Source organism: Corvus cornix, chromosome 24, assembly GCF_000738735.6.
Source record: "Corvus cornix cornix isolate S_Up_H32 chromosome 24, ASM73873v5, whole genome shotgun sequence".
Lineage (NCBI taxonomy): Eukaryota > Metazoa > Chordata > Aves > Passeriformes > Corvidae > Corvus > Corvus cornix.
Window position 1 is genome coordinate 800,934 of NC_046353.1, and position 24,041 is coordinate 824,974.

At 62.2% G+C, this 24,041-nt stretch overlaps 7 protein-coding genes across 11 annotated transcripts in view; 1 reads left to right on the plus strand and 6 right to left on the minus strand.

Moving 5' to 3' along the window:
• Positions 1–238: 238 nt before the first annotated feature.
• BUD13 (BUD13 homolog) lies at positions 239–8,821 on the minus strand. Its single transcript, XM_039564969.1, is given in 12 exon segments — positions 239–3,915; positions 4,226–4,307; positions 4,653–4,834; positions 5,113–5,251; positions 5,685–5,793; positions 5,972–6,066; positions 6,359–7,221; positions 7,661–7,718; positions 7,877–7,961; positions 8,331–8,424; positions 8,631–8,694; positions 8,697–8,821. Coding segments are annotated over 12 exon segments (1,920 nt in total). The 5' UTR covers positions 8,752–8,821; the 3' UTR covers positions 239–3,821.
• A 160-nt stretch (positions 8,822–8,981) lies between these two features.
• Positions 8,982–12,698, minus strand: ZPR1 (ZPR1 zinc finger). Its single transcript, XM_039564934.1, has 14 exons — positions 12,529–12,698; positions 11,907–12,068; positions 11,664–11,754; positions 11,501–11,571; positions 11,202–11,288; positions 11,003–11,125; positions 10,878–10,931; positions 10,725–10,791; positions 10,437–10,507; positions 10,098–10,187; positions 9,882–9,992; positions 9,702–9,788; positions 9,539–9,604; positions 8,982–9,317 (listed from the first exon to the last, which is right to left on the minus strand). Exons 1-14 carry the CDS (start codon positions 12,673–12,675, stop codon positions 9,183–9,185), a joined length of 1,362 nt encoding a protein of 453 aa, XP_039420868.1. The 5' UTR covers positions 12,676–12,698; the 3' UTR covers positions 8,982–9,182.
• A 69-nt stretch (positions 12,699–12,767) lies between these two features.
• On the minus strand, positions 12,768–14,439 carry APOA5 (apolipoprotein A5). The gene is given in 4 exon segments (XM_039564935.1): positions 12,768–12,839; positions 12,841–13,765; positions 13,950–14,110; positions 14,113–14,439. Coding segments are annotated over 4 exon segments (1,212 nt in total). The 5' UTR covers positions 14,182–14,439; the 3' UTR covers positions 12,768–12,782.
• Positions 14,440–15,802: 1,363 nt separating this feature from the next.
• APOA4 (apolipoprotein A4) lies at positions 15,803–17,343 on the minus strand. Of its 2 annotated transcripts, XM_039564938.1 has the most exons (4): positions 17,278–17,343; positions 17,103–17,169; positions 16,856–16,982; positions 15,803–16,735 (listed from the first exon to the last, which is right to left on the minus strand). In XM_039564938.1, the coding sequence occupies exons 2-4, from the start codon at positions 17,149–17,151 to the stop codon at positions 15,808–15,810; spliced, it is 1,104 nt and encodes a 367-aa protein (XP_039420872.1). In that variant the 5' UTR covers positions 17,152–17,169; positions 17,278–17,343; the 3' UTR covers positions 15,803–15,807. The 2 variants fall into 2 exon arrangements, with proteins under 2 accessions (XP_039420872.1, XP_039420871.1); XM_039564937.1 differs by lacking the exon at positions 17,278–17,343 and having other exon boundaries at positions 17,103–17,170.
• Positions 17,344–18,277: 934 nt separating this feature from the next.
• LOC120411248 (apolipoprotein C-III-like) lies at positions 18,278–19,047 on the plus strand. Its single transcript, XM_039564940.1, has 4 exons — positions 18,278–18,322; positions 18,434–18,493; positions 18,613–18,739; positions 18,857–19,047. The coding sequence occupies exons 2-4, from the start codon at positions 18,436–18,438 to the stop codon at positions 18,951–18,953; spliced, it is 282 nt and encodes a 93-aa protein (XP_039420874.1). The 5' UTR covers positions 18,278–18,322; positions 18,434–18,435; the 3' UTR covers positions 18,954–19,047.
• Positions 19,048–19,376: 329 nt separating this feature from the next.
• On the minus strand, positions 19,377–21,281 carry APOA1 (apolipoprotein A1). The gene is made up of 4 exons (XM_039564939.1): positions 20,885–21,281; positions 20,688–20,743; positions 20,297–20,450; positions 19,377–20,221 (listed from the first exon to the last, which is right to left on the minus strand). The coding sequence occupies exons 2-4, from the start codon at positions 20,728–20,730 to the stop codon at positions 19,624–19,626; spliced, it is 795 nt and encodes a 264-aa protein (XP_039420873.1). The 5' UTR covers positions 20,731–20,743; positions 20,885–21,281; the 3' UTR covers positions 19,377–19,623.
• Positions 21,282–22,043: 762 nt separating this feature from the next.
• The window catches only part of SIK3 (SIK family kinase 3), a 70,919-nt gene continuing 68,921 nt past the window's right edge, over positions 22,044–24,041 (minus strand). For all 4 annotated transcript variants that reach the window (XM_039564737.1, XM_039564736.1, XM_039564735.1 and 1 more), the window contains one exon: positions 22,044–23,713. The gene's annotated coding sequence lies outside the window, so the exon portion shown is untranslated. The remainder of the gene's footprint in view (positions 23,714–24,041) is intronic.

Below are 24,041 nucleotides of genomic sequence, written 5' to 3' on the forward strand. Positions count from 1 at the left end.
CCCTTTCCTGCTGCTGCCCATCCCAGCCTGGCGTGGCTCCCGGGAGCACCGGGAGGGGCCGGAGCGTGGCCCCCTCTCCCTGAATCGCGTGCGATGTCTCCTACCCTTGATTATTAATCTGTTTTTAATTCTATTAAGAGATAGCCAGGAGAAAGAGTATCAATTTTAGATTAACAAGGTTATTAGCACTTAATTATGTGAGGTGTCTTTGTAATTGAAAAGGAAAGAGGAAGCGCCATAAATATCCCGGCCCCCGAGCTCCTGGGGGTTTGCGGGTGGCTCTTTATTCACGAGGCTGTGGAACCATAAATATTAAATATCTGCTGAAAAAAAATTACAAGGCAGAGAGAGGATGCCCTCTGGATATTCCGGCGCCGAATGTTCTTGCATTTACAAATATTCATTAACTGGGATCTGCAAAGTTATTTCCACCAAGACTCGGTGAAGGAGGAAGAGAGAGAGAGAGGTTATTGAAAAAAAATAGAGTCTAGAGTAAATATTATTAGTAATTTTTATCTCTGCGTGTCCCTAATTATTCCATAATTAGGGAAAGTGCACATATGCATATACAATCACTAACCTGCCAGTGTCGGGGATTCTCGTTCCCAGCCCCGCTGTGGGATGGAGTCGCCAGGGAAAACTCCTCTCCCCCAAAAAGCACTGGGGGTGTCTGTGCCCTGGGGGGACCCCGCTGTGTCCCCATGCCCAGGTGCTCCATGCTGGAAGCCCGGGATGATTTAGGGAGCACCAGCTCTGCTGAGCACCCGCGACCTGGAGCCACTGCCGGTTAGAGAGACATTAAATGACAAATCTCAGCCTCTTTTTAATTAAAAAATAATAGAACTCAGCGGGAAACGGAGCAGTAACACAACACTGCCAAAACCCACTTTGCAGGAGCTGTTAAAAAAACAACAGCCAAGAGGTGAGGGGAGAGGCCACACTCACCTTCGAGGGGACAGGGGACAGGACAGGCAAGGGTGGCCGAGGGTCCCCTCCTAGGGCCACCCTTCCCATGGGCACAGCGCTCCCAGGACAGGCGGTGTCACACCCCAGGAATTAAGCTCTTAATCTGAGCTAAACACATTACCATGAGCTCATCAACAAAAATCTAATTACGCTGCGCGAGGCCAGGCTTAATTGCTTGTCCTTGACACGAGCAGGGCCCATGCAAGCCCAGGAGCCAGCGAGAGCCTGGGACTGGAATTATCCTGCTCCCCAGCAAAAATGTCAAAGGAACATGGGGAAAAAATATGGCTGTGTAATTTGAGCAGTGAAACACCAGACAAATCAGCTGGGTAACTGTTGGGGGGAGCTCCGAGGGTCATTAGCAGGTACAGGAAACACTGCTGGGATCCCCTGACAGACTCCAGAGGGGGACACAGGCAGTGGGAGGAGCACAGGGACTCCAAAAAGGAGGGAAATGGCTTAAACCCAGCTTTTCTCACAGTAAAGACGAGCTGGAGCAGATTCTGAGCCCAGCCCAGCCTCCCCCAAGCACCACTGGGCTCCTCGTTTGCTGATCTCACTAATGAGGAAATCGGGATGCAGGAGGTGGCTGAGCCCCACTGCCTCCCCCGCACGCTCCTCCCCGACTTATCACCAGTCACAGGATGTTTACAATCATTTTTAATTTGCGCAATTATTAATCATTTTTCTATCTGTCTCATTTGCATAATAATTACTCTGCTCGCTGTTTGCCATGACTGTGAATGACAGTGGTTTAAATTAAATTAAGATTTTAATATTCATTTTTTTGGGTTAAAGCTAATCAAAGTTGCTGCTCGATGCCAGGACCGGGGCTCTGCCCTTCCAGAACCACTAATGAAGAGATCCAGTCCTGATGTCACTGCTCCATCTCCATCACCCCGCTCATCCCAGAGGATCCCGCAGCGTTTTCCAATTGCTTTGCTGCCAGAACTGCTCAGACAAGGCCACAGCTGGGACAGGAGATGTGGGATGCAGAACAAGGACACAGGGACAAACCTGACTCCCTTCTCCCCAGGCAGCACATGGGGATGGGAACAGGGAGGGAGGTGTTCATCACCTGAGCCCCTCCTCACCCTCACGGGTATCTCTTAAAAATAAAATATCTAGTAATGAACAAATAACAGATGTATAAATCCAGCTTTGTGATGAATGAGGAGGTCTCCAGGGTAGTACCTCTAAAATTTTAAAACCCCAGCCTTCAAAATCAGCTGCAAGAGCAGAACCTGATGCCGTTTTCAGGCCCTAGGCACAGCATTTTGTTTAGTACCAGCACTGAAAGTGCTTTGCCTCCTTAAGAGCAGCTTACAGTCCCGACTGTGACACGAGCCAGCTGCTGGCATCTGTGGCTCTGCGAGAGCAGCCACTGTCACCAAGCAGGTGAGGAAGGTACCGGCATCCAACTCTGCTCAGGAGAGCGAATCCAATCATTCCACAGCAGGTTCTTTACATCTCCAGCAGCACTCAGATTAAGTGAGAGCAAAAACGAGTGTGTCAAGTGGAACTGCACTTGTCGAGGCCGCAGCTGCCTCAGGTTACAGGGGGAAATGAAACAGGGCCTTGGCAACAGAAGGGGGAAGCACAACTGGGAGCACCTGGCTGAGAGCAGGCTGGAAATGCGCTGCCACCTCACACCACCACCCCCCACTCCCAAACCACCTCCCTGCCCAGCAGGTGCAACAGGGCTGGGAATGGATTACCCGCCTTGGAAAAACCACCACCACCACGCAGAATCAAGTAAAAAAAGAAAGGTGTTATTTACAGGTGAACACACCGATTCCAGGGCTGCTGGAAATGTTGCACAGGGATAAAAAACAGGGGAAGTCCCAAGAGTCTGGCACTCCAGAGCAGACTTTGCTGCTATCCCCCCCACCCACAGCACCCCCAGAACTGGAAAATCCCTGAAAAGAGCGATCCTGCCCTGCCCCTGCCCACTGCTGCAGCCAAGGCATCTCCATGGAAACTGCTGCCTGAATTTCATCCCTGCTCCCTGGGACCTCAACAAGAACAACTGTATTTATTTCCACAAGTGCTTTCTGGCACACAGGGATTAAGGGAAGCTCTGCCCAGCCCCCAGCTCTGAGACTGACAAATCTGATCACAGGAGAGGGGTTGTTACACTTCCCACTGGAGTGAGCCCCAGGCAGCAGCGTGGGGGAAGTGCCGAGATCAGCACCAAATCCAGAGGGGTCTGGTGGGACCAGCAGCTCCAAACTATGAGGGAAGCAATTCCAGGTCTTAAGTCCTAATTCTCCACTCATTTACTTCCACTAGAAACGGACCCCTGAAGAATTGCTGAGGCTCCTGAAGATCTTGGTGCCCAATGCAGCACTGCAGGTCGCTCTTCCAGTGCCAGAGCATTCCCTGCTCAGTTTCCTGTTTGAACAGGGTCAGGAGAAGCTGAGTTTGAACTTCCCTGCACGTTGGTGACTCTGGGATCTACAGGGCACAGTAACTACATAAACTTAACAGAAGTTCAAAGTTAAACTTAACCTGAGCTCTGGAGCAGACTGACCCACTGCATGAGGGTAATTCGCCCAAGCCCAAGCATTCAGCAGATTTTCACCTGAGATTTAGGACACCTGAAGACTCGGAACTGCCCTCAGAGGTCACAGCATTTGGCATAGAACAAAAGTTTGTTAGAAAACAAACGAGAACCCAGTGGCCTCCCCAGAGAGCTGGAGGCTCTGGCTGACAGGAAGATCCAGCCTTGCCTCTCGGAAAACGGTCCAGGGGGATGCTGAATGCCGAGGACAGGGCTTGTTCCAGAGAGAGCAGGCCATTCCTCACGGCTCTGGCCGCGGGTGGTGTCTGTGGGTCACTCCAGGAGCTCTCACCTACATATCCTCGACGCTCCACTTGTAGGCGAGCTCCTGCACCGCCTTCTTGTTGGCAATGCGGGCGAAGCGCTGCTGCTCGAACCCGTTGGACCTGCAAAGGGACACCCAGTGACAGGAGCTGCTGGGCAGGAGCTCTTCTGAAGCCACAAAACCTCCTAGAGACGCTGCAAGTTTTCCACTAATTTACTCTGGCTCAGTTTCCATCTTGATCTGTGGTTACCAACAGCTGATGCCTCCCAAGTCCCTCACATCCCCTTGTCCCTTCGGTCCCATCACCCATTTGTAACTTAACCCAACTGCCAACACAACCTCACTCATCCCATAACTGGGAACCTTTACACTGTAAGCTCCCCGAAGCAAAACCCCTTTGTTTTTGCTGTTATTCCACCAGGAACAAGTACCTGTCCACGCCATCCCAGCGGTGCCCAGGCCAGATGTTAAACCTGTTGAGTGGAGGTGCTGGTCCCTTGTACCTGGGTTTTTCTGGAACAGAAAGAGCAGAACAGCCGTTTTCAGCACAGCCAGGTGGTCACATCCTCGCCCACCCAGGAGGTATCTGCAGCTAGGTACAGGCAGAGAGCCCAGGCTCCTGACAGCCAGCTACAGCTGCCAAAGGCTCACTTGGACACACTGCTGAGTTTTCAGTCACCAGGCCCCACCGTCCCAGCTAACACCTAATGGTAACTGTTACTGGTAACAAGCCAGTAACTCCAGAGACTCCAGGAAACCCCCAGGACACAGCAGCCTTTGGCGATGTACTGAACAGCAGCTGCATTTCTGCACTGCTGAGGCCTTAAACCACACACAGGTGTCATTCCAGAGCCAAACCTTTTTCCTTGTTCTCCTTGGCCTTCCTCTTCTTGATGAGAGCAGCCATGGGGTCTCCTTCCCTCTCCTGTTCCCTTAGCATTCGATCCAGGTCCTGATCATCGATGTAACGGGCCAAGGGCTTCTGCATCTCCTTGATTGCATCCTCCACATTCTGCTGCTGCTGCCTCTCCTGTGCCAGCCTGGAAAACACGCAGTGTCACCCAAACCCAAGCCATCATTCCCTGGCACTTGTTCAATTTGCAGGATGGGTCACACCCCTGAACTCCCACTGCCTGTGCAGCATTCCCAATGCACCTCCAGCAAAGGAGGGGGTTCTGAGACACGTGGAACACACGCTGGTCCCAGGCTCAGCCTCAGAATGAAGGGAAATGCAACACCACCAGTCTGGCAGCAGATCCAAGCTAAAACCAGGAGATGGGAGGCCCAGGGACTGTGCTTAAGGGCCCCTCTTACTCACCCTTTTCCCCACTTGGCATACTGCTCTTCTCTCTTGGACTCTGCCTCAGCCTTCAGCCTCTGCTCCAGCTGCTCCTGGGCCAGGTTCCTCTTGCGGCCGGACTTGTCTCGGAACACGGTCTGAGCGTTCCGGGATTCCTCTGTGGGGGACAGATGTCTCGAGTCACACAGTTTGGAACATTTTATCACCTCCAAACAATTCAATGACTCTAACTGTGACTTTCCTTTTGCTTGTCCTAGTCTCTCAAAGAGCCTGTCACCCAAAGCCAGGCAGGATCTCAGCTCGTGCTTTTCCCTGCTGCCCTACACAGATCCTGAGCTCTCTGATTATCTAGCAGCTCCTTCAGACTCACAGAGGAAAAGCATTTCACACTCCCTGTGATTTCCCTGGCATTGCTCTGAAATCCCCATGTGGAACAGTGACCCCAGCCAAGGCTGCCAGCAGCACGTCCAGCTGCAGCTCCACAGGGATGCTCCCCACCAGCATCCCAGTGCCAGGGCCTGGCAGAGCAGAGGAGGAGAAGGGGAGCTGGGGCTCGGGCCGGGGCTCGGGCTGTGTTCCCACACTCCCACCTTCCAGGTGCTTGGTGCTCCTCTCGTGCTTCTGGAGCTCCTGCTTCTCCCTCCGCAGCACGTCGGCTGACACCAGCCCAGCTTTGGCCCCGGATGACATCGTGTTAGCCTGCAAAGCACACAGATCCCACGTTTGCAGCTGGCTGAGAGCGGGGCAGCCAGGGAAGGCAGAACGAGGGGTGACCCAAACCACAGGGACGGCCCTGTTAGAGCCACTTGTATGAAAACTTCCCCGATTTGTCAGTCATTGGACTTCCACAGCTGGAAGAGAAAGAGGCAACCTTTACCTTCTTGGGAGAGCCCTTGGTATCCTGGTGATGTGGGGAGTGCTCTGGGGGACTCCGTGACCTGTGCTGGTCCCTTCCGGCAGGTGAAGTCCGTCCTGGAGGAGATAAATCAGAGAGTGAGGATTTGCTGATTCCCTCTGAGACAAACATGCTCAGGGAATCGCTGTGGACACGGCCCAGGCTGCACCAGAGGCATTCCAGCTTGGGTTAACTCCTGCCCAGCTGTGAACAGCCAGAATGACAAGATCCAGCTGTGCCTACAGGGACGGGCACCTGCCACTGCCAGCTGTGCCAACAGAGCACCAGCCCACAGCACTCACCTGTGGCAGTGTGGCACAGAATCAGGGGAATGCCCCAGGCACAGGGGACACAGCGTGGGACACTCACCTTTCCTTCGGCTCTTTTTCCCACTCGGGGACCCCGGCTTCTCTCTCCGAGGTGACAAATCCTGACGCTGCTGCCGGGGAGGGGACAGGTCAGGGGTGTCGTGACGCCGTCTCCTGGGAGGGGATGGATCTGGGGTGTCGTGACGCTGTCTCCTGGGAGGGGATGGATCTGGGGTGTCGTGACGCTGTCTCCTGGGAGGCGATGGATCTAGGGTGTCACGACGCTGTCTCCTGGGAGGCGATGGATCTGGGGTGTCGTGACGCTGTCTCCTGGGAGGGGATGGATCTGGGGTGTCACGACGCTGTCTCCTGGGAGGTGACAAGTCTGGGGTGTCGTGACGCTGACGCCGAGGTGGAGATGGGTCAGGAGTGTTGTGACGCTGCCGCCGCCGGGGAGGTGACGGATCTGGGGTGCCAGGACGTCGCCTTCTGGGAGGGGATGGGTCAGGGGTGTCATGACGCTGCCGTCTCCTGGGAGGTGACGGATCAGGGGTGTCACAGCGCTGCCGCCGGGGAGGTGAAGGGTCGGGGGTGTCGTGACGCTGCCTTTTGGGAGGTGATGAGTCTGGTGTATCATGACGCCGTCTCCTGGGAGGTGAAGGGTCAGGAGTGTCGTGACGCTGCCGTCTCCTGGGAGGTGACAGATCTGGGGTGTCACGACGCTGCCTTTTGGGAGGTGATGAGTCTGGTGTATCGTGACGCTGTCTCCTGGGAGGGGACGGGTCAGGGGTGTCGTGACGCCGTCTCCTGGGAGGTGAAGGGTCAGGAGTGTCGTGACGCTGCCGTCTCGGGGGTGAGAGGTCCAAGGAGCCGTTGTGTTTCCCTCCCGGGGGTGAGGGCTCTGGGGAGTCGTGGCGCTGCCGCCTGCGAGGGCAGAGAAAGTGACAGTGAGATCCCTTTTTGTTTGGGGAACCCACACAGCTGGTCAAGGCTGGGAACGGCTTTGTGAACGTGGATTCATTTGGGTTCTGCACCCCTGACCCGCAGCACTGAGCCACAGCCTTCCCAGAGCACATCCCAGAAACCCACCAAGGCAGCCTGGATCCCAGAAGAGCTAGAATTTTAAAGTCTCCACCCTCACCATCATTCAAACTGACAAGGATCATCACCCTGACCTCCCTGGCAGTGACACAAACACACAGAGCTGCCAGTCCCCCACCCCAAGCAGGGGGTATCCAGAAGGGAAAGTTGTCCACAAGTGGCCACATTTTTCAGCAAAGCACTTGGAAAGCACAGAACCAGACAGTCAAACCTGAAAACCAGAGTGAACCAGGAGCAGAATTCCTGGTTGGAGCCCCCATACCTCGTGGCAGACTTGGCAGGTCCCGAAATATCCGAACTCTGCGAGTCCTCATTCTGGTCTGAAGGAAAACAATCGGGATCACCGTTGGTAGGGCTCTGCACAGCTCAGCAGCCCCCCAGCATCTCAAGGAAAGTTTTTTAGCTGGTATTATTTTTAACTTGCATCATTGTTTGGAGAAGCCAAACACTAGAGAGTGAGGGAAGGGGCTGCTCTCACCTCCTAACAGCTTCCATTTGGAGTTTGTTCGGAACTCTTCCATGAGCTTCACTTCATCGGGGCGCTCATCAACGAACTCTGCCACCTGAGGACACCACACCGAACAACAGGGCCTTACCAAAAGGCACAACTCCCACCTCCCTCCTAGCACATCCACTTCAGCCCAGCAATCCCAGTCCCTCTGCCTTGTTCCAGCAGCTGGTTTGGAGCACAGAACCACCGTGCTGGCCCTTGGAACACACAGGCACATAAAGAACAGGCTGCTTTGACCCGCAGGGAGCTCACTCATCCCTCCAGAGCCCCGAGCAGGAATCTCACCCATGGCTGAGGCAGAACCCACCAACAGACAGGGCAGGGAGAGGGGCTTTGGCAAGTTCTTCCCAGAGGGAGACAGGAGGTGACCTAAGAACCGATTTAGGGTGTGAGACCGCGTGTAACGGGACTCGCCGCTCACCACAGGCATGTCCCCTTCGTCCTCCTCCTCCTCCTCCTTCTCCGGGGCGGCGGCGATGCTGCTCCAGCTCACATCGTCATCCACGATCCGCATCCTGGGAGCGCAGAGAGGCGCTGCCGTCAGCACCCGTCAGGAACGGGGGGATCTGCGGCGGGGGAGCCCCCGGGAGCCTCCCGGCCCCGGGGAGGGGCTCGGAGGGAGGGTTTTGAGAAGGGATTTCGGGGGAGATGGGCGCGGAGGGGAGCCCATGCCCAGGCACCAGGGAGAGTCGCGCCTGCCGCCCGCTTCCCCGAGACTCACCCGGCTCTGCCGGTGCCGCCCGGCGGCTTCTTCTTGCGGCGGCGGCGGGGCTGGGCGGGCTCGCGGGGCCGCTCAGGTACCGCCGCAGGTACTCGGCCTTCGACACCCCCGGCGCCGCCATCGCGCTGTGACGCAAAACCCCGGCGCCGGCAGGAAGGGGCGGGGCCTGAGCGCGGCGGGAAGGGCGGGGGCGGAGCCAGGCACGCGCGGGGATGGGGGCGGGGCCGAGCGGCGGCTGAGGGCACGGACGGGGCGGGCCGAGCGGCGGCTGAGGGCACGGACGGGGCGGGGCCGAGCGGCGGCTGAGGGCACGGACGGAGCGGCGGCGGCGGCGGCAGGAAGGGCGGGACACGGAGCCAGCAACAGCTTTATTGGGGAACCGCCTCCGCTTCCACCCCCCGGTCCCGGCACATCGACACCTCCCCCCAGGGGGGCCCTGAGGCCCAGCCCCGCTGCCCTGGCCGCGGGAAGGCGAGCAGAGTCCTGGTCCCACACAAGTCCCGGTCCCTGCGGCAGCTGGGGAAGTGGGCTGGGAGGGCTGCGCTGCCCCCGCTACCGGCCCGAGGCCACCTCTGTCTCGTAGCCCTCTGTTCTCATGTCGTTCAGGCCCAGCTCTTCGTTCTGCTCAAAGGTGCGCTCGTAGCGCTGCACGCGCAGCTCCGGGTCCTCCTCCGGGGCGTACACGTTCTGTGGGGACGGGGAAAGCTCCTGCCCTGCCCTCTTCCCACGGGCAGCGCCCAGGCAGAGCCCCCACCAAGCCAGCAGTGCTTTCCCTGCGCTGGACAGAGCCTGCAGCAACCTGCAGCTCGTGCCCGAGCTCCAACGGGAACCCTACCCACAACATGTTCCAGGGAAATAAAATCCCTCCAATTGCTCAGGGAGCACATCCCGAGGGCCCAAGGCTGTACCTGGAGGTAACTGTTGCCTGCAGGGTCATCCATGATGACGTGAGCCTGGGTCTTCCCCTCTATGATCTGTGGGAACAGAGCAAGTCCAGCCATTAAGGCTCTTGCTAATCCTTCAGCGCTGCTGGCACCAGCACAGAGCACGGAAAATCCAGGGTAAACTCACGTCCTGCAGCTTCCCAATGAACTCCTGCAGCTTCCCTGTCCTGCTGGGTGTGGAGCTGTCTCCCAGAGTGAAGGGGTTCTTCTCCACCTGGAAGGGCAGGTAAGGCAGCCAGGCCCCCCTAGCCAGCACAAAGAGGAGGGGAGGGGGCTGAGCCCCCCAGGCTGGCCCAGGGCCCCTCACCAGGTCACGGATGTCCTTCAGCAGCCCCTCCAGCGTGGTGAACTTCCCCCCCAGCGCTCCCATGCCCAGCTCGAACTCCAGCTCTGGGATCTCCACGCTGCACGTCTCCGACTGCAAAGGTGAGCACCCCGTGAGCTCCACGCAGGGAGGGCTGGGCCCCCCTGGACTCCCCACACCCTCCACAGGAGGACGGGGCAGGTCCCCAGGGCACTGCACCTTCAGGATATCCCTGGTCATGTCGGAAGGGTCCGTAATGCGGAGCGTGATCCTGGTGCCTCGCGGTTCGATGGCTCCTCCAGACTTCACCTGGGAGCACCCGGCAGTGAGCTCCACTGTTCACACTCAGCTCACACCACGATGCTTTAGCAGGGTTTGTCCCAGCAGCCCAGAGGCCACTCCAAACCTGGGACCGTGGCCTCACCACCCAGCATAAAGCACCTCCTGACAGTGCCCCCAAATCCAGTTTCCCTCCCAAACAGCCCCATCGGGAAGCAGAGCTCAGGGGCAAAGGCACAGAACACCACTCCCTTCCCCTCTGCCCTCTTTCCAGCTCACCTCATTGGTCCTGTGCCCACAGGAGTCACAGTTGGTGGCCATGATAATCACTTCCTTAAAGTGTGGGATTTCTGGAGCAGGGAGTCAAGGAAAACCTCGAAGCAGCAGCCAAGGGATGGCAGGAGCCCACTGGGAGTTGTGAGCAGCCCTGAGACAGCCCTGCACCCCAACAGGCCCTGCTTGAGAGAACTTACTCGGGCCCGTGGTGCAGCAGGGAGGGCCCAGGGCTGTGCAGTGCCCGTCACCCCCCGGTGCAGCCCCCGGCCCGTGCCCACCCTCGAAGGATACGCACTAACTTCATGTTGGTGCTGGCCGGGGCGTTGCACTCGGGGCAGTTGGTGTTGAACTGCAGGACCTGGGGGAGGGAAAGGGCAGCCAGAATGTCCCAGCCAGCCCAGGGCAGCTGTCCTGGGCGTCCCTCAGCACTGCAGCATCACCCACCTCATCTCTCAGGTCCTCGGCAGCATCCCGCGGCTTTGCATCCACCTCCTCTCCCTGCAAGGGAAGCATTAACTCCTGTTCCCCGGTTTGGGGTCCCCCAGGGAGGCAGGATTGATCCCAGTCACCTCCAGTCCCAGCAGAGCAGACTGCTGGGGGCTCCTCCTGTAGTGAGTGACCACCAGAGCCTCGTCCCTCTGCGGCGCGTGGGGGTTCTCCACAAAGCTGTTCCCGGAGGGATCATCGAGGATCTGCGGGAGAAGGGGGCCTGAGGGAGCCGTCCTGCACCCCTCACCCAGTCAGGGCTGCCCTTCCATGAGCACTCACAAAGGTGAAGGGGGAATTGACTTCTTTCAGCTGCCTCAGTTTCCCAATGAACTCGTCTATTTTCCTGGCCACCTCCTTGTCGGTCGCCTGGAAGAGGACACGGAATCGCAGAATCGTTGGAAATAGAGAACACCCCCCAGATGGGATTCAGCTGCTGCAGGGGCAGCCCAGAGCTGCTGACAGAGGTGACCACGGCACAAAGCAGAGCCCCAGCGCTCTCCCCACCAGCCCTGTGTGGCACCACGGGGCAGGGGATGGACATGCCAAACATTTGCCATCCCTGAGGAGCTTCCCCTTACCCTGCGGGCGGGCTGGTCCTGCTCCAGGCCTGCCACAGCTCTGTCAATGATGCCCTCGATGGTGGTGAGGACTTGGCAAGGGAAGGACACAGAGGTGACAACGCTGTTACCACAGCCCAGCGGCACCCGGGAGCCCCCACACAAACTGCTCCCATTTACCCACCTCCCTTCTGGCTGAAGGCAGGGATCTCAAAGTCCAGCTCTGGAATTCGAGCTGAGGCACAGTCGGTCTTCACCACCTCCCTGTTCATGTCCTGCACACACAGCCGGAGAGCAGCCTCAGGATCCCCAATAGATCCAGGGGCTCCCACACACGGGGGTCCCAGCGTGGTGCTGGCTCCAGCCCCCCTTCCCTTAGGACTGGGCACATTTTGGGCCTGGAACAGAGCGGGGAGGTCCTGCCCACCTGGCGGGAGGCGACGGCCAGGGTGTAGCGCACACCCTGCTCCTGGATCCTGCCCGCTGACTGGATCTCCGTGTTGGACCAGGAGCAGCTGTCGCAGGAGAAGGAGCTGACGATGATCTCTTTGAAGAAGGGGATCCTGGTGAGCAGGAGCCGCGTCACTCCCTGCGGCAGCGAGGGGCCTCGTGGGAACCCGAGCCAGGGGCGATGGCGCCCGGGCCCTGACAGCACCTCCCAGCACAGGCAGCCCCCCGCCCCCACCGCTGCTGCCCCCCAAACCTCCTCGAAACGCCCTCCTGACCCCACTAGTGCCCCCCACTCCAACACCAGCTGCGGCCCCCGGCGGGTCCTTCCCCGCTCCTGCCCCTCATCGCCCCCCAGACCTCTGTACCTCCCACCGACCCCTGTCCCGCTCCTCCCCCCGACCACTGGAGCCCCCCCATCCTGGTGTGTGTCCCCTGACCCCCACAGGCCCCTACAGCCCCTCCCTGAACCCCCCAGACTCCTGCACGCCCTCCTTGGCCCCCACAGACCCCTGTACCCACCCTGACCCCCGCACACCCCTGTCCTGCTCTCGCCCTCAATTCCCGCAGGGCGCTGCTGCCCGGCCCCCGGGGCCCCTCACGTTGCGGAAGCAATTCATGCACAGGGACTCGATCTCTGCGGGCTGCTGCTCGCCGTCCTCGGCGCTGAGGGGTCGGAACAGGGATCCCCCGGGCCCCGCGCCCGGCCCCGGCCCCGCCGCCGCCTCCATGGCCCCCAGCGCCGACATGATGGTGGCGCGTCACGTGGCGGCGCGGGGTGATGACGCACAGGTCACGCGGGTGCGGCGGGTCACGTGGCGCGCGCGGGCCGCGATGGCGGCGCCTTTATTTGGGTTCAGCCCCGGAGCCGCCCCGGCCCCGCCGCCCCGCCCGGCCCCGCCCGCGCCTCCCCGGGCCCCTCCCCGGGGCCCCTCCCCGCCCCGCTCGCTCAGGCTCAGCGCCAGGTCCCGCCACAGCGCGTCCAGCCGGGCGCGCAGGTCCTCCAGGGGCGGCGGCGGCGCGTCCAGCGGCTCCTCGGGCGGGTCCGGGCGGGCGCTGAGCTTCAGCCGCATCTCCTCCGTCTCCTGGTCCAGCGCCCGGGTGAAGGCCTGGATCTGGGCGTACGTGTCCTGCCGGAACTCCTCCACGCGCCGCTGCACCTCCCGCGCCAGCGCCTCCCTGTAGCGGCCCGGGGGCGCCGCGGGCTCCCCGGGGCTGCCGGGGTACAGGCTCAGCTTCGCCTTCAGCTGCTCCAGGTTCTTCTGGATCTGCTGGTGCAGGTCCCGCGCGTTGCGGGTCAGCTTGGCCGACAGCTCCTGGATGTGCTGGTTGAGCTGCTCGGGGCTGGCGCGGGCGTGCGGGGCCACGCTGCGGTGCAGCTCCTCCACGTTGCGGTGGATCTCGGTCAGCAGCCGGTCCGTGTACGGGTGGAAGATGTCCTTCACCTGGTCCGTGTGGAAGGCGATCTTGTCGGTGTAGTGAGCCATGAAGCGCTGGAGCTCGTCGGCGCCGTCCAGGAGCTGCGCCGTCACCTCCCGGCTCGGCATCAGGTGCCGCCGGAGCTCCCGGGCCCGCAGGGACACCTGGTCCAGGAGCTCCTCCGTGAACGGCTGCAGCTGCTGCCGCAGGTCGTCCAGGTGCTTCCCGACCTGCTGGTGCACCTCGTCCACGTACGGGGACAGCTTCACCCTGAGGCTGTCCAGCTCCCTGCGGATGACCTTGCGCAGGCTGTCCGAGTCCTGGTAGAGCCGCGGCTGGAGGCCCCTGTTGAGGGGTGACAGCTTCTCCAGGAAGTCGCCCATGTAGCTGACCCCATCCTGAATGCTTTCCTTCAGGTTCCTGCACAAGACAGCCACCAACACCCCCGAGTGACCACAACACCCCTCTGTGCCCCACACACCTCTGATAAAAGCTGCCAACACCCGCCAGGGCCCTTCCTTTGAGTTTCTCTGTCCCCAGGGGGAGAAAAGCAGGGCCCCGGGTGTGCTGGTGGGGCCTGGGGGCCCCGGAGCGCTGTACTCACATGATGTCCTTGCCCAGCTTGCTCTGGCCGTGCTCCAGGCTGTCCTTGTCACCCGTCAGCTGGCTGAGGTACTCCCAGAAGCCGCTCTGCGCCGGCTTGGCCGGGGACACTGCGGGCAGGAGCTGCGGTTGTGGTGCTGCCCACCCAGCCCTGCTGCCCCCAGAGCCCCGTGCCCGCACCCACCTGGGCAGGTGGCCAGGAGGGAGAGGAGCAGTGCAGCCTTCAGCAGCATGGTCCGGCTGCAGGAGAGACAGGAGAGGAGCCGTCGGCTGCTCCGAGCGCCCGCGGGGTGGTGGTGCCTCTGCTGCACACCCCCTCGCCGCTGCCTGCAAGGGCCTCGCTCCTGGGGTCCGCTGTGACACCTGGAGCTCCCCTAAAAACACCTGGGGTTCCCCATAACACCTACGGGTCCCCGAAACACTTCGGGTCCCCCGAAGCACCTGGAATCACACCCAGCTCCTCCAGCCACACGAACTTAAAGCCCCCCGCCCCTCACCTGGCTCTGGTCGCCTCCCGTGTCCCTCCCGCCCAAGCCGGCCGCTGGCCGCCCTTATATAGGCCCGCGGGGAGGCCGAGGAGCGGGCGATAAGGCGGCTTTGGTATGGGAAGGCTTTTTGGACCTCACTCCGTGTAAACACAACGTGGAGGTCCGAGCATGCTCCGGGGAGGTGACCTGGGGGCCGGTCACCTGACTGCCCGCTGCCCCCCGGGCTCGGGGAGGGGGCTGGCCCTGCCCCGCAGCCGCTCTTTGCATCCCGGAGGGAAAGCCGGACGGAGCTGCCGGGGTGGTGCGAGGCAGCAGGATGGGGATGGGGATGGGATGGGATGGGATGGGATGGGATGGGATGGGATGGGATGGGGATAGGGATAGGGATAGGGATGGGGATGGGGATGGAGACAGCGGCTGCAGCTCCTGTCGGGAGGAGAAGGGAGCCTGGAGCCCCGGGAGGGGTGCGGGAGGGTGAGCCCGGCCCGGCTGTGCCGGGGAAGGCTGGGATGAGCGGGCAGGGAGCACACCTTCCCCTGCGCGTGGCTGCCCGCCCCCGCCGGACACCCAGCCCGCCGTGCTCGTATCCTTTCCTTTGCAGGTTGGTTTTTACCGGGAACAAACCAGGGCACCCTGGGGCGGGGGGCGAAGTCCGGCGCTCCCGGGGTGAAACGCCGAGCGGTCGCCAGCGCTGCTCCGGCACCAAAGTCCGCGCGGCTCCCTCGCCTGGGCCGACACGTGAGGTCGCTCCAGGCAGCGCTGGCCGTGCTTCACCTCATCCCGTCCCGTCCCGTCCCTTCCCATCCCATCCCACCCCGGGCTCCTGCCAGCACCGCGCCGCAGTCCCCCTTCCCTCTCCCTGATCCGAGGAGCTCCCTTCCTGTGCGAGCCCCACCGGGCTGTGGGGACGAGGTGTCAGTCACCCACCCAGATCCCCATCCCTCACGGCAGCTGCTGCCCCACCACTGTGGGGATGTTTGGCCGCATCCCGGGGCTCTGCCCCTCGGCAGCCACCTGGGTGCCCCCCGCTGCTGTGGCACCCCGGTGTGATGAGGTGACAGCGAGGCCCCGGCCCTGTGCTGGCCCACGGGCTCACCTGGCTGCCACCATCTCCAGACGCCACAGAGACTTCCCGCCCACCTGACCCCACCTCTGCTCCCTCTCCCTGGTGCCCGAGAACCCAAATTCGGGGCGATGCTCCCTCCTCAGAGCAGCTGAGGGTGCCCCAGGTATCCCCTCCCAGGGCAGGACAGCAGGATGCTGTGGGAAGGAAGGACACAGACCAGCACGTGCATCACAAGGAGATTTATTTCTGCCACAGGAAGTGGCCGGGAACGTTTGGAGTGTGTGTGGATGGCCGGCCGGGGCGGCTTAGTTCTGTGGGGGTGGGACGGTGCTGAGGAAAGCAGCCACCTTCTCCCGCACCTCCTTCTCCAGCAGCTCCAGGTGATCCTCCACGCCGGCAGTGCCCGACTCCAGCTTCCCGCGCATCTCCTCCAGCCGCTGCACCAGCTGCTTCCCGAAGGTGTCTCCGAAGGGAGCCGCCTGCTGCCGGAAGGCCTCCAGCGTCTGCCCCACGCGCTGGTCCAGCTGCTGGGCCAGGAGAGCCAGGCGCTGCCGCAGGCTCTCGGCGTCTCCGCTCGCCGCCTCCCGCAGCTCCCGTGCCAGCGGGCTCAGCTGGGCACGCAGCTCCTCGGAGCTGGCAGCCAGGCGGGTGCGCAGCTCCTCGGCCGCCCGCTCCATCTGCAAGGTCAGGCTCTCCAGCTGCCGGTTGAGGCCGTCCTGCACCTCCTGGGCATAGGGGCTGAGCCCGCGCCGCAGCTCGGCCACGCTCTGCTCCACCTGCGCCTTCAGCTCGTCTGCCACGGGCGACAGCCGCTCCTTCAGGCTCTCCACGCCGCCGTCGATCTGCTGCTGCAGCCGGTCGGCATAGGGGCTGAGGGAGGCCCGGACGCTCTCGGCGTTGTCCTGCAGCCGCTCCCGCAGCTCGGCCGCGTAGGGCTCCAGTGCCCGCTGCAGCTCCCCGGCGCTGCGGTCCACCTGGGAGCGCAGCTCCTCGGCGTAGGGGCTGATCTTGGCCTGCAGCTGGCGGATGTTGGTGCCGATCTGCTGGTGCACCTCGTCGGCGTAGGGCGCCAGCTTGGCCTGCAGCTCCTGCAGCTCCCGCCGGATCTGCTCCTTCAGCCGCTGGGAATCCTGCGCCAGCCGCGCCTGCAGCTCCGTGGCAAAGGGCACCAGCCGCTCCTGCAGGTCCTCGGCGTAGGCGCTGACGCTCTGCAGGTTGCTCTTCAGCAGGGTGCTGGGGAGAAGGGACACGTCAGGGCCTGTGTGCCCACATCTCCAGGCCCTGCCTGGCACCCCCTGGTCTCCCTGAGCCCCCCAGCACCCCCGAGGCCCCCAGCACTGCTGCTCGGCTCACTTGAGCTGCTTGCTGATCTCAGTCTGCTGCAGCTGGTCCACCGTGTCCTTGGCATTGCTGCCCAGCTCCGTGAAGTACTTCCAGATCACGCTGGCCACCTCGTCAGGGTTCACATCAGCCCGTGACCCTGCAAGGGTTGCTGGGATCAGCGCTCGCACAGCCCCATTCGCCCAGGGACATCAGGTCCCCATCACTGCCCCGGGGCAGGACCACCCTGCTGGCACCAGGGACCCTCGCGCCACCTCACCTGAGATCGCAAGGAGAACCAGGACAAGGGCGGCTGCCTTCGGCGCCATCCTGAGTGCTGGGGACTCCTGTGGGAGCACAGAGAGGAGGTGAAGGAAGCTCAGGGACCAGCAGCACTCCAGCCCCCTGCCAGAGGTGATGGAGACCCCGGCTTTCCAGCCCCTGCAGCTGCTCACCTGTGCTGCCACGGCCGCGGTACCTGCGGAGCCGGCAGCTCCCAGCACTATTTATGCAGCCTGAGCACCCCTGCAGCTTCCACGCGGGCTGTGACACAGCGAAGGCGTGGATTTTAACGCGGGCACGGACTTTAGCACGGGCGTAACGTGGAAGTGCCTGACGTGTGCACAGCCCTGACATCACCCGCAGCCCCGCCAGCCCCCAGCGGGGTGACAGGGGCAGACAGGGGATGGGGGTACGCAGGACACACTGAGCCCCTCCTGGGGGCCGGGGCCCTGGGCTGAGGGACACCTCGCTGCTCTGTGGGATGCAGCAATGGCCCCATCGGTGCTGGCAGTGCAGTACCTGGGGTGTGTGGTTGTGGGATAGGTGGCAGCGGGACAGGACACGGGTTCAGGGGGACGCTTTGATGGAGCTCGGGGGCACACGAGGCTGCGCACCGGCAGCAAGGCATCGTTCCTTCCCAGTCCAGGCTCCTGGAGGAAGCCCTGGCACAGGGAGGGGCCAGGACACTGCAGGACACCGACCGCAGCCGCACGGTGCCTGGGAACGGAGCTGGGACCGTGCGTGTCCCTGGCGCTCTCGGCTCAGCCCACCCGCGGCCCGGGGGCAGCGGGAGCAGCGCGGCGTGTCCCAGCGGGCAAAGGGCAGGGCGCGCAGGGGCACGGACCAGCCCGGCAGCGACAGTGGCAAGGTCCGAAGAGCCTCGCGGTGCCCGAGGGCGCCGTGCCCGGGGACAGGGCCGCTGGATGTCACCCTTGTGCCGCGTGTGCCCACGGCCCCAGGGCTGTCCCCCGCCGCGGGCACCGGGCTGGCGGCGGACACGCGTGTGCACACGCACACGTATGCACAGGTATCGCACACAGACACGCGGGGCCCCAGCAGGCTCCGTCCCCGCGGGATTTCCCAACTCCTGGCCGGACGGAGCCCCCCCGCACCCCCCCGCGCTCTGCCCTGACCTTCGCACAAATCCCCCAGGGCGGCCGTGGGGAGGGTATAAATTGGGAGCCCGGGGCTGCCCCCGCGTCACAGAGCCCGGCACAGGTGAGCGGGGACATCCCTGGCGAGGGTCGTGCTGGGAAGGGGACGGGGTCGGTGTCGGGACCCCCGGCGCTCCCCTGCTGCCCCACACCGTGCGCTCCGCTCTCTCCCCAGCCATGAAGGCGTCGCTGCTGTTCCTGCTCGCCTGCACGGCCGTCCTGGCGGTGGGAGCAAGTAAGGGCCAGCGGGGCCGCGCAGGAGGAGGGGGTCGGGGCTCAGGGTGCTGGGGGCACACACGGGGGGCACAGCCGCGGGGCCCCGTCCCCCCAATCCCACCAGGCTCGTGCTTGCAGGGGCCAACACGCCCGAGGAGCCGAAGGCGCTGGTCCAGAAGGTGCAGGAGCTGGCCCAGAAAGCCACGGACATGGCCAAGGAGGCCTTCAGCAGGGTGCGGGAGTCGGAGGCGGCGCAGCAGGCCAGGTGCCCCCGAACCCCGCCAGCCCTGTCCCTGTCGCTGTTCCCGTCCCCCCGGTGGCGGCGGGGAGCCCGGCCAGGGCCCCGCGCTGACCGCCTGCCCTCCCTCCCCTCCCCGTGCAGGCAGTGGCTCTCGGACAGCGCGGAGCTGGCGAAGCAGCGGCTGGTGTGGCTCAAGGAGCAGCTGGCGGAGCTCTGGAAGAAGACTTCGGCCGCGTAGTCTCTCCGGGGGCTGCCCGGGGGCTGTCGGGGCTGGGTCCCCCTGACTCCCACCCGCTGTCGTGGTGCTCTCAATAAAGCGGGGCTGAAGGAAACGCTGTGGTGGCATCACTGGGGGGCTGGCAAGGAGGAGTGTGACCCGCAGGGAGAGGGAGGCCTGGGACAGACACCAGCACTGAGGTTCTCACGGCCATGTCGGGGAGCCCAGGGTGGCAGGAGCCGGTTGCTGCTTCCACAAGCTCCTGCAAATTCAGTGCCACCAATCTCCAGCACCCTGTGTGCGGCTGAGCTGGGCTCAGTACAGGGCGAGCCCAGGGCACCCCTCACCAGTTCCCTGTCCCCCCACTCCCTCTGGGTCCCCCAGTACCCCCAGCTCAGAGCACCCCTTGCCCCCTCCAGCATCCACTGCAAAGACTGAGCGAGCTCCAATAACTTAAGTCAAGTTTATTTGACAAAAGGGAGGCAAAGCTGAGAGCGACGCCGGGTCGGGGAGGGAATTCTAGGGGAGGAGGGGGTCTCCGGGGAGGACACCCTAGGGCTGGGCTGGCCCGGGGCTCCTGCAGCCTGTCCCCAGAGCCCCCTGAGGAGAAGCACCCGGGGCAGGGCAGGGAGCACCCGGGGCGGCTGCGGAGCGGGGCTGGGGTCAGTCCCTGGCCACGCTGGCCGGCAGCTCAGGCCACGGTCTTCTGGAGATCCTCCAGCAAGCTGATGAAACGGGCCTTAAGGCTCTCGGTGTAGGGGGTGAGGCGCTCCTTGAAGTCCTGCATCAGGGGCGTCATCTTCTCACGCAGTTTGCCGAGCTGCTCCACCACCTTGGCCTGGTATTCAGCGGCCTGGGGGATGCCCTTCTCCCGGATCTCCTCCAGCTTCTGGCTCAGCTTCTGCCGCAGCTCATCGCTGAAGGGGGCCACGTTCTTGCGCAGCTCCTCGACGTGCCCGCGCAGACGGTCCCGCGCCTCCTCAGCCACCGGGGTCAGCTTCTGCTGCAGCAGCTCCACCTTCTGCTTGCTGATCTCCTTCAGCTCCTGGGCGAGGGGAGCCAGGCGCTGGCGGTACTGCTCCAGATCCTCCGTCCACTTGGCAGAGAACTGGTCCAGGAAGGGCTTGATCTTCTCTTTCACCTCCTCCAGGTCCTTGGTCAGCTCCTGGCGCAGGGACTCGGTGTCTTTCAGCCACATGTCCCGCACCTCTTTGTAGTAGGGGGCCACGTCCTCTCTCAGCTTGGCGGCGGCTGCGCCCAGCGTGTCCAGGTTCTCGCCCAGCTTCAGGCTGCGGGAGGGGAGGGAGGTCACACACGGTGCCCGGGGTGCCCCGCCAGCCCCCCGCCACACACCTCCCACTTACTCCAGCTGTTTGCCCACGGCGGAGGCCTCGAACTGGGCAATGGCTTCCTTGCCGCTGGCCTTCACTGTCTCCAGGTACACAGTGAGCATGTCCTTGAGGCGTTCCAGGGGTGCCTGGGGATCATCGTGCTGCCAGAAGGAGCGGGCCTGGGTGCCTGCGGACAGAGTCGGGTGTGCTCAGGACACATCGCTCGGGGATGGCTCCAGCCCTGCCGGGGACGTGCCCGGCTCGGGAGAGGACCAGGGAGTCCCTCGGCTGCAGCTCGACTCGCAAAGCGCTTCGGAAACCGGCGGCTTCCAGCAGCGCTCGCGTCAGGCTCAGCCGCCCCATCCCTCCCGTGCTGCTCCATCCCGCGGGGATCCGCAGCCGCTGCCGCCCCGTCCGGACCTACCCGTCAGGCAGAGCAGGGCGAGGGTCAGCACCACGGCTCTCATCTTCGCGCTAGACCTGCGGGCAGAGCAAGAGAGTTGGGCGCGGGCAGCCCCGGCAAATCCAACCCCGGCGGGGGCTCAGGGGTCCCCGCCGGGGCCGCGGGCGAGGGGCACCGCTCTGTCCCTGCGGGTCCTGCGGAGCAGCCCGGGCTCTTACCAGCTCTCTCTGCAGCTGCTGCTCGTCCCGTCTGAGCGGCCGGGGCTCCGCCGCCGCTATTTATGCCGGAGGGGCAGTTCCGCGGAGATAAGCCAGCGCGGCGGCCCCGGAACGCGCTCCCGGCGGGCGATGTGGCGCGCAGGGTTCAAGGATCGCGCAGCACCGGCGAGGAGCGCGGGCTTGGCAGGGGCGGCGAGCAAACAGGAGCTCCCCGCGGGACGCGCCTCTCCGGCCAAGGAGCTGTTTACGCTCCCGCTGACCCAGATTCCGGCTGGCCCTGCGGCCTTGCCGGGGCCCCTCGCAGCCCCCAGGGATTGGCCGCCAGCCCGGGGACAAGGTTTATTCCCGCAGGGATTTGGCCGGCCGTACCCGGACCCCTCGCCTCGGCCGCGGGTCTGTGCCCCGTCCTTCACCGGGCCGCTCACGTCACCCCCTTTTCCCGCTGTATCCCCAGCTCAGAGGTCCCGGGAGCTGTGCCCCTGCCCGCCCATGCCAGCCCTCGCTGGGGACCCGGGCAAAGCGAAGGCTCAGCTCAGAGCAGGCACCAGCACTGGCACGGCCACCTCAAAACCCACCTCAGCCCGAAGCAAGCCCAGGTGCTTCCCTGTCCCATTGCCACCAGTCCAGGGATCCACAGGAATCGAGCGCACAGGGCTGAGCCCGGCCTGGTGAGGGGAGAGAGGGGACAGGGAGAGAGGGGCCATGTCCCCAGACGGGGCCGCAGGGAGTGTGCAGGGCTGGCAATGCTAGCGGGAGCTGCTACAGAGGAATGATGCTCTTGAATGGCATCAGCTCCCCGCAGCCCCAGCCTGTGCCAGCTCGCTGGGCACCTCACGGGCATCGCGCGGGTGTTGCCACCCCATGTGCTGCAGGTGCTGGAGGCACAGCTCCCTGCGCCTCCCAGACTCTACCCACAGCTGGAAAAGCCCCACTGCAGCAGATGCCTGGGCAGGGTCTGATCTGCAGCACTGCAGTTCCCCACACCCGCAGGGCGAGTCAGACTCCGCTGGGCTCCGGCTGCAGGGGGGGCTTTGGGAAACCCAACCAGGGGGGCTGCTGGAGCCTGAGGGAAGTGACAGCCCCAGGGATGGACTGGGGACACAGCAGCTGCCACCCCCTGAACTTTGGCGTTGAGCAACAAGGCAAACAAGAGCCCAGGGAAGATCATAATCATGTTTTATTTGTTATGATCCCACTGTCCAACTAATTGACTAGTTGCAAGTGACCCACAAAAAAATGGACTGAAGATTTACTGAAACGGTTTTTTTTTTCCTGTTCGTTTTTAGTCCAACATAAATGAGGAAGAAAAAAAAAATACTTCTGACATTTCCAAAAAACAGAAATAATAGCAAAGTATATTAATATACATTCAACATATACTGCGCGTATTGATTACTACAATACAAAGCCATGATAAAAAAAGTGTGGTACTGCGGATGGCACGGTGACGGCCCTGCGGGGCGGCTGCTGCGGGGGGGCCCGGCGACTCTCCCAGGATACAGTGTCATGTAAACAAAAGGAAAACGAACCAAAGGGACAGAGCAAAAGGCTTTCAGCGTTTCCCACCCTTCCCGCTCGATCCGGCGGGCTCCCCGCGCCCCCCAGCCCGCCGGGGAGGGGCCGTGCACGGCCGGGCTGCGGAGCTCCCCTCCGCTCCGGTTTTCGGGATCGCAGAGCCGTTAGCGTTGTTCTCCCGGAGAAGGGGAGGCCGGGAAGAGGCACGGGCTAAGGATAGCAAAGTCACCTCTGCCGTGCTGGTTTCACACTTCCTTCTGTGCAAAGTCAGGAGGGATGGGTCGATGTTTCCTTTAGTTTTAAAAAATGCTCCAGAAAAATGTCAGTAAGAAGGATCCGAGCTGGAGCTTGTCAAGTCCCAAAGGCAAGGGTGACACCACGTGCTCCTGAGCCCCGGGGGGGGGTGGGCCTCCCGCTCTATCCACCACGGAAAGGATGGAAAAGGGACAAAGAAGAGACCTCTGCACGTCCCGACTGTATAAGGAGAATTACCACTGTCGCCACTGGCACGAGAGAAAACCAGTCACAAGAACAATGTCGTTAAAAGAAATAAAATACTTTGAACAAAAGGTGCAAGTCACAATTCATATAGAACAGAATCTAGTTAAAAATTTCTCTCAAACAGAAATTCCTTTTGCCTTTTATTAATAACAATAATAATAAAACAACATTTACCAAAAAAAACAATTCCTACGTGATCAGGAGGAAAAGCGAAGGAAACAAAGAAAAATCCATCTGCCCTACATTAGCCAGGAAAAGAAAAAACCCCAAGTCGTGGCGGATTTGGAAAGTAAAGGGAAGGGAAGGGAGGGCAGGGCAGGGGTGATCCTGTCAGCACCCCGACACACGAGAGGGAACAGAGCAGACAGAGGTGAGACAAGAAGTGGATTGCACCGGGGTGGGGAGGGCCCCCGCCAGCGCTGCCAGGCCCAGACCCCCCCAGTGCAGCGGGACAGAGTGGAAGGAGAGCGTGGCCTCCATCCAGGAGCAGCTCCAGTCCCCTTGGACCTGCTCAGGGCAGGCTCCAGGGAGGCTCAGCCCGGTGTGGGGCCCCAGGCAGGCCAGCCCCCAGAGCAGCCCCGGTGCCGAGGCCGATCCTCCGCGTCGGGCTCAGGGCTCTGGGTGTAGCTGGAGTTACAGGCAAGTGTGGCAGAAATTAAAGAACCCAAAGGAACGACACACTGGATGAAGTGAGGATGAGGAAAGGGGCCATGGTATTCCAGTTAGTCAGAAATACTACGGCAATTTGGCGCAATGCTGCTAGATACTGTTGGTTTAAAATGGACCTTTTCATTTCAAAGCTGTACACAAACCCTGCAAGAGAGAGAAACACAGATGTTAGAGGACACCAGAATGGTGCATCTCTTCCCACAGCCCACCAGCATTGCATTCCCAGGCCATTCCTGACCCTGCCCCAGGAGAGAGACCCCGCCATGCAGAGAGGGTCTGAGAGCAGCACAAGCCTGGAAGGAGGGATGCTGTCCCTGAGCAAAGGGGGGACAGCAAACAGCCCCAGCACAGGAGCTGCGAGTGGATGGTCCCAACCCCAGCACTGGAGCAATGAGCAGGGAAAGTGACCCATGGCAGTGAGGCCATGGAGGCAGCCCGAGACGTGGTGTGGAGAGAGGACACACGGATACTC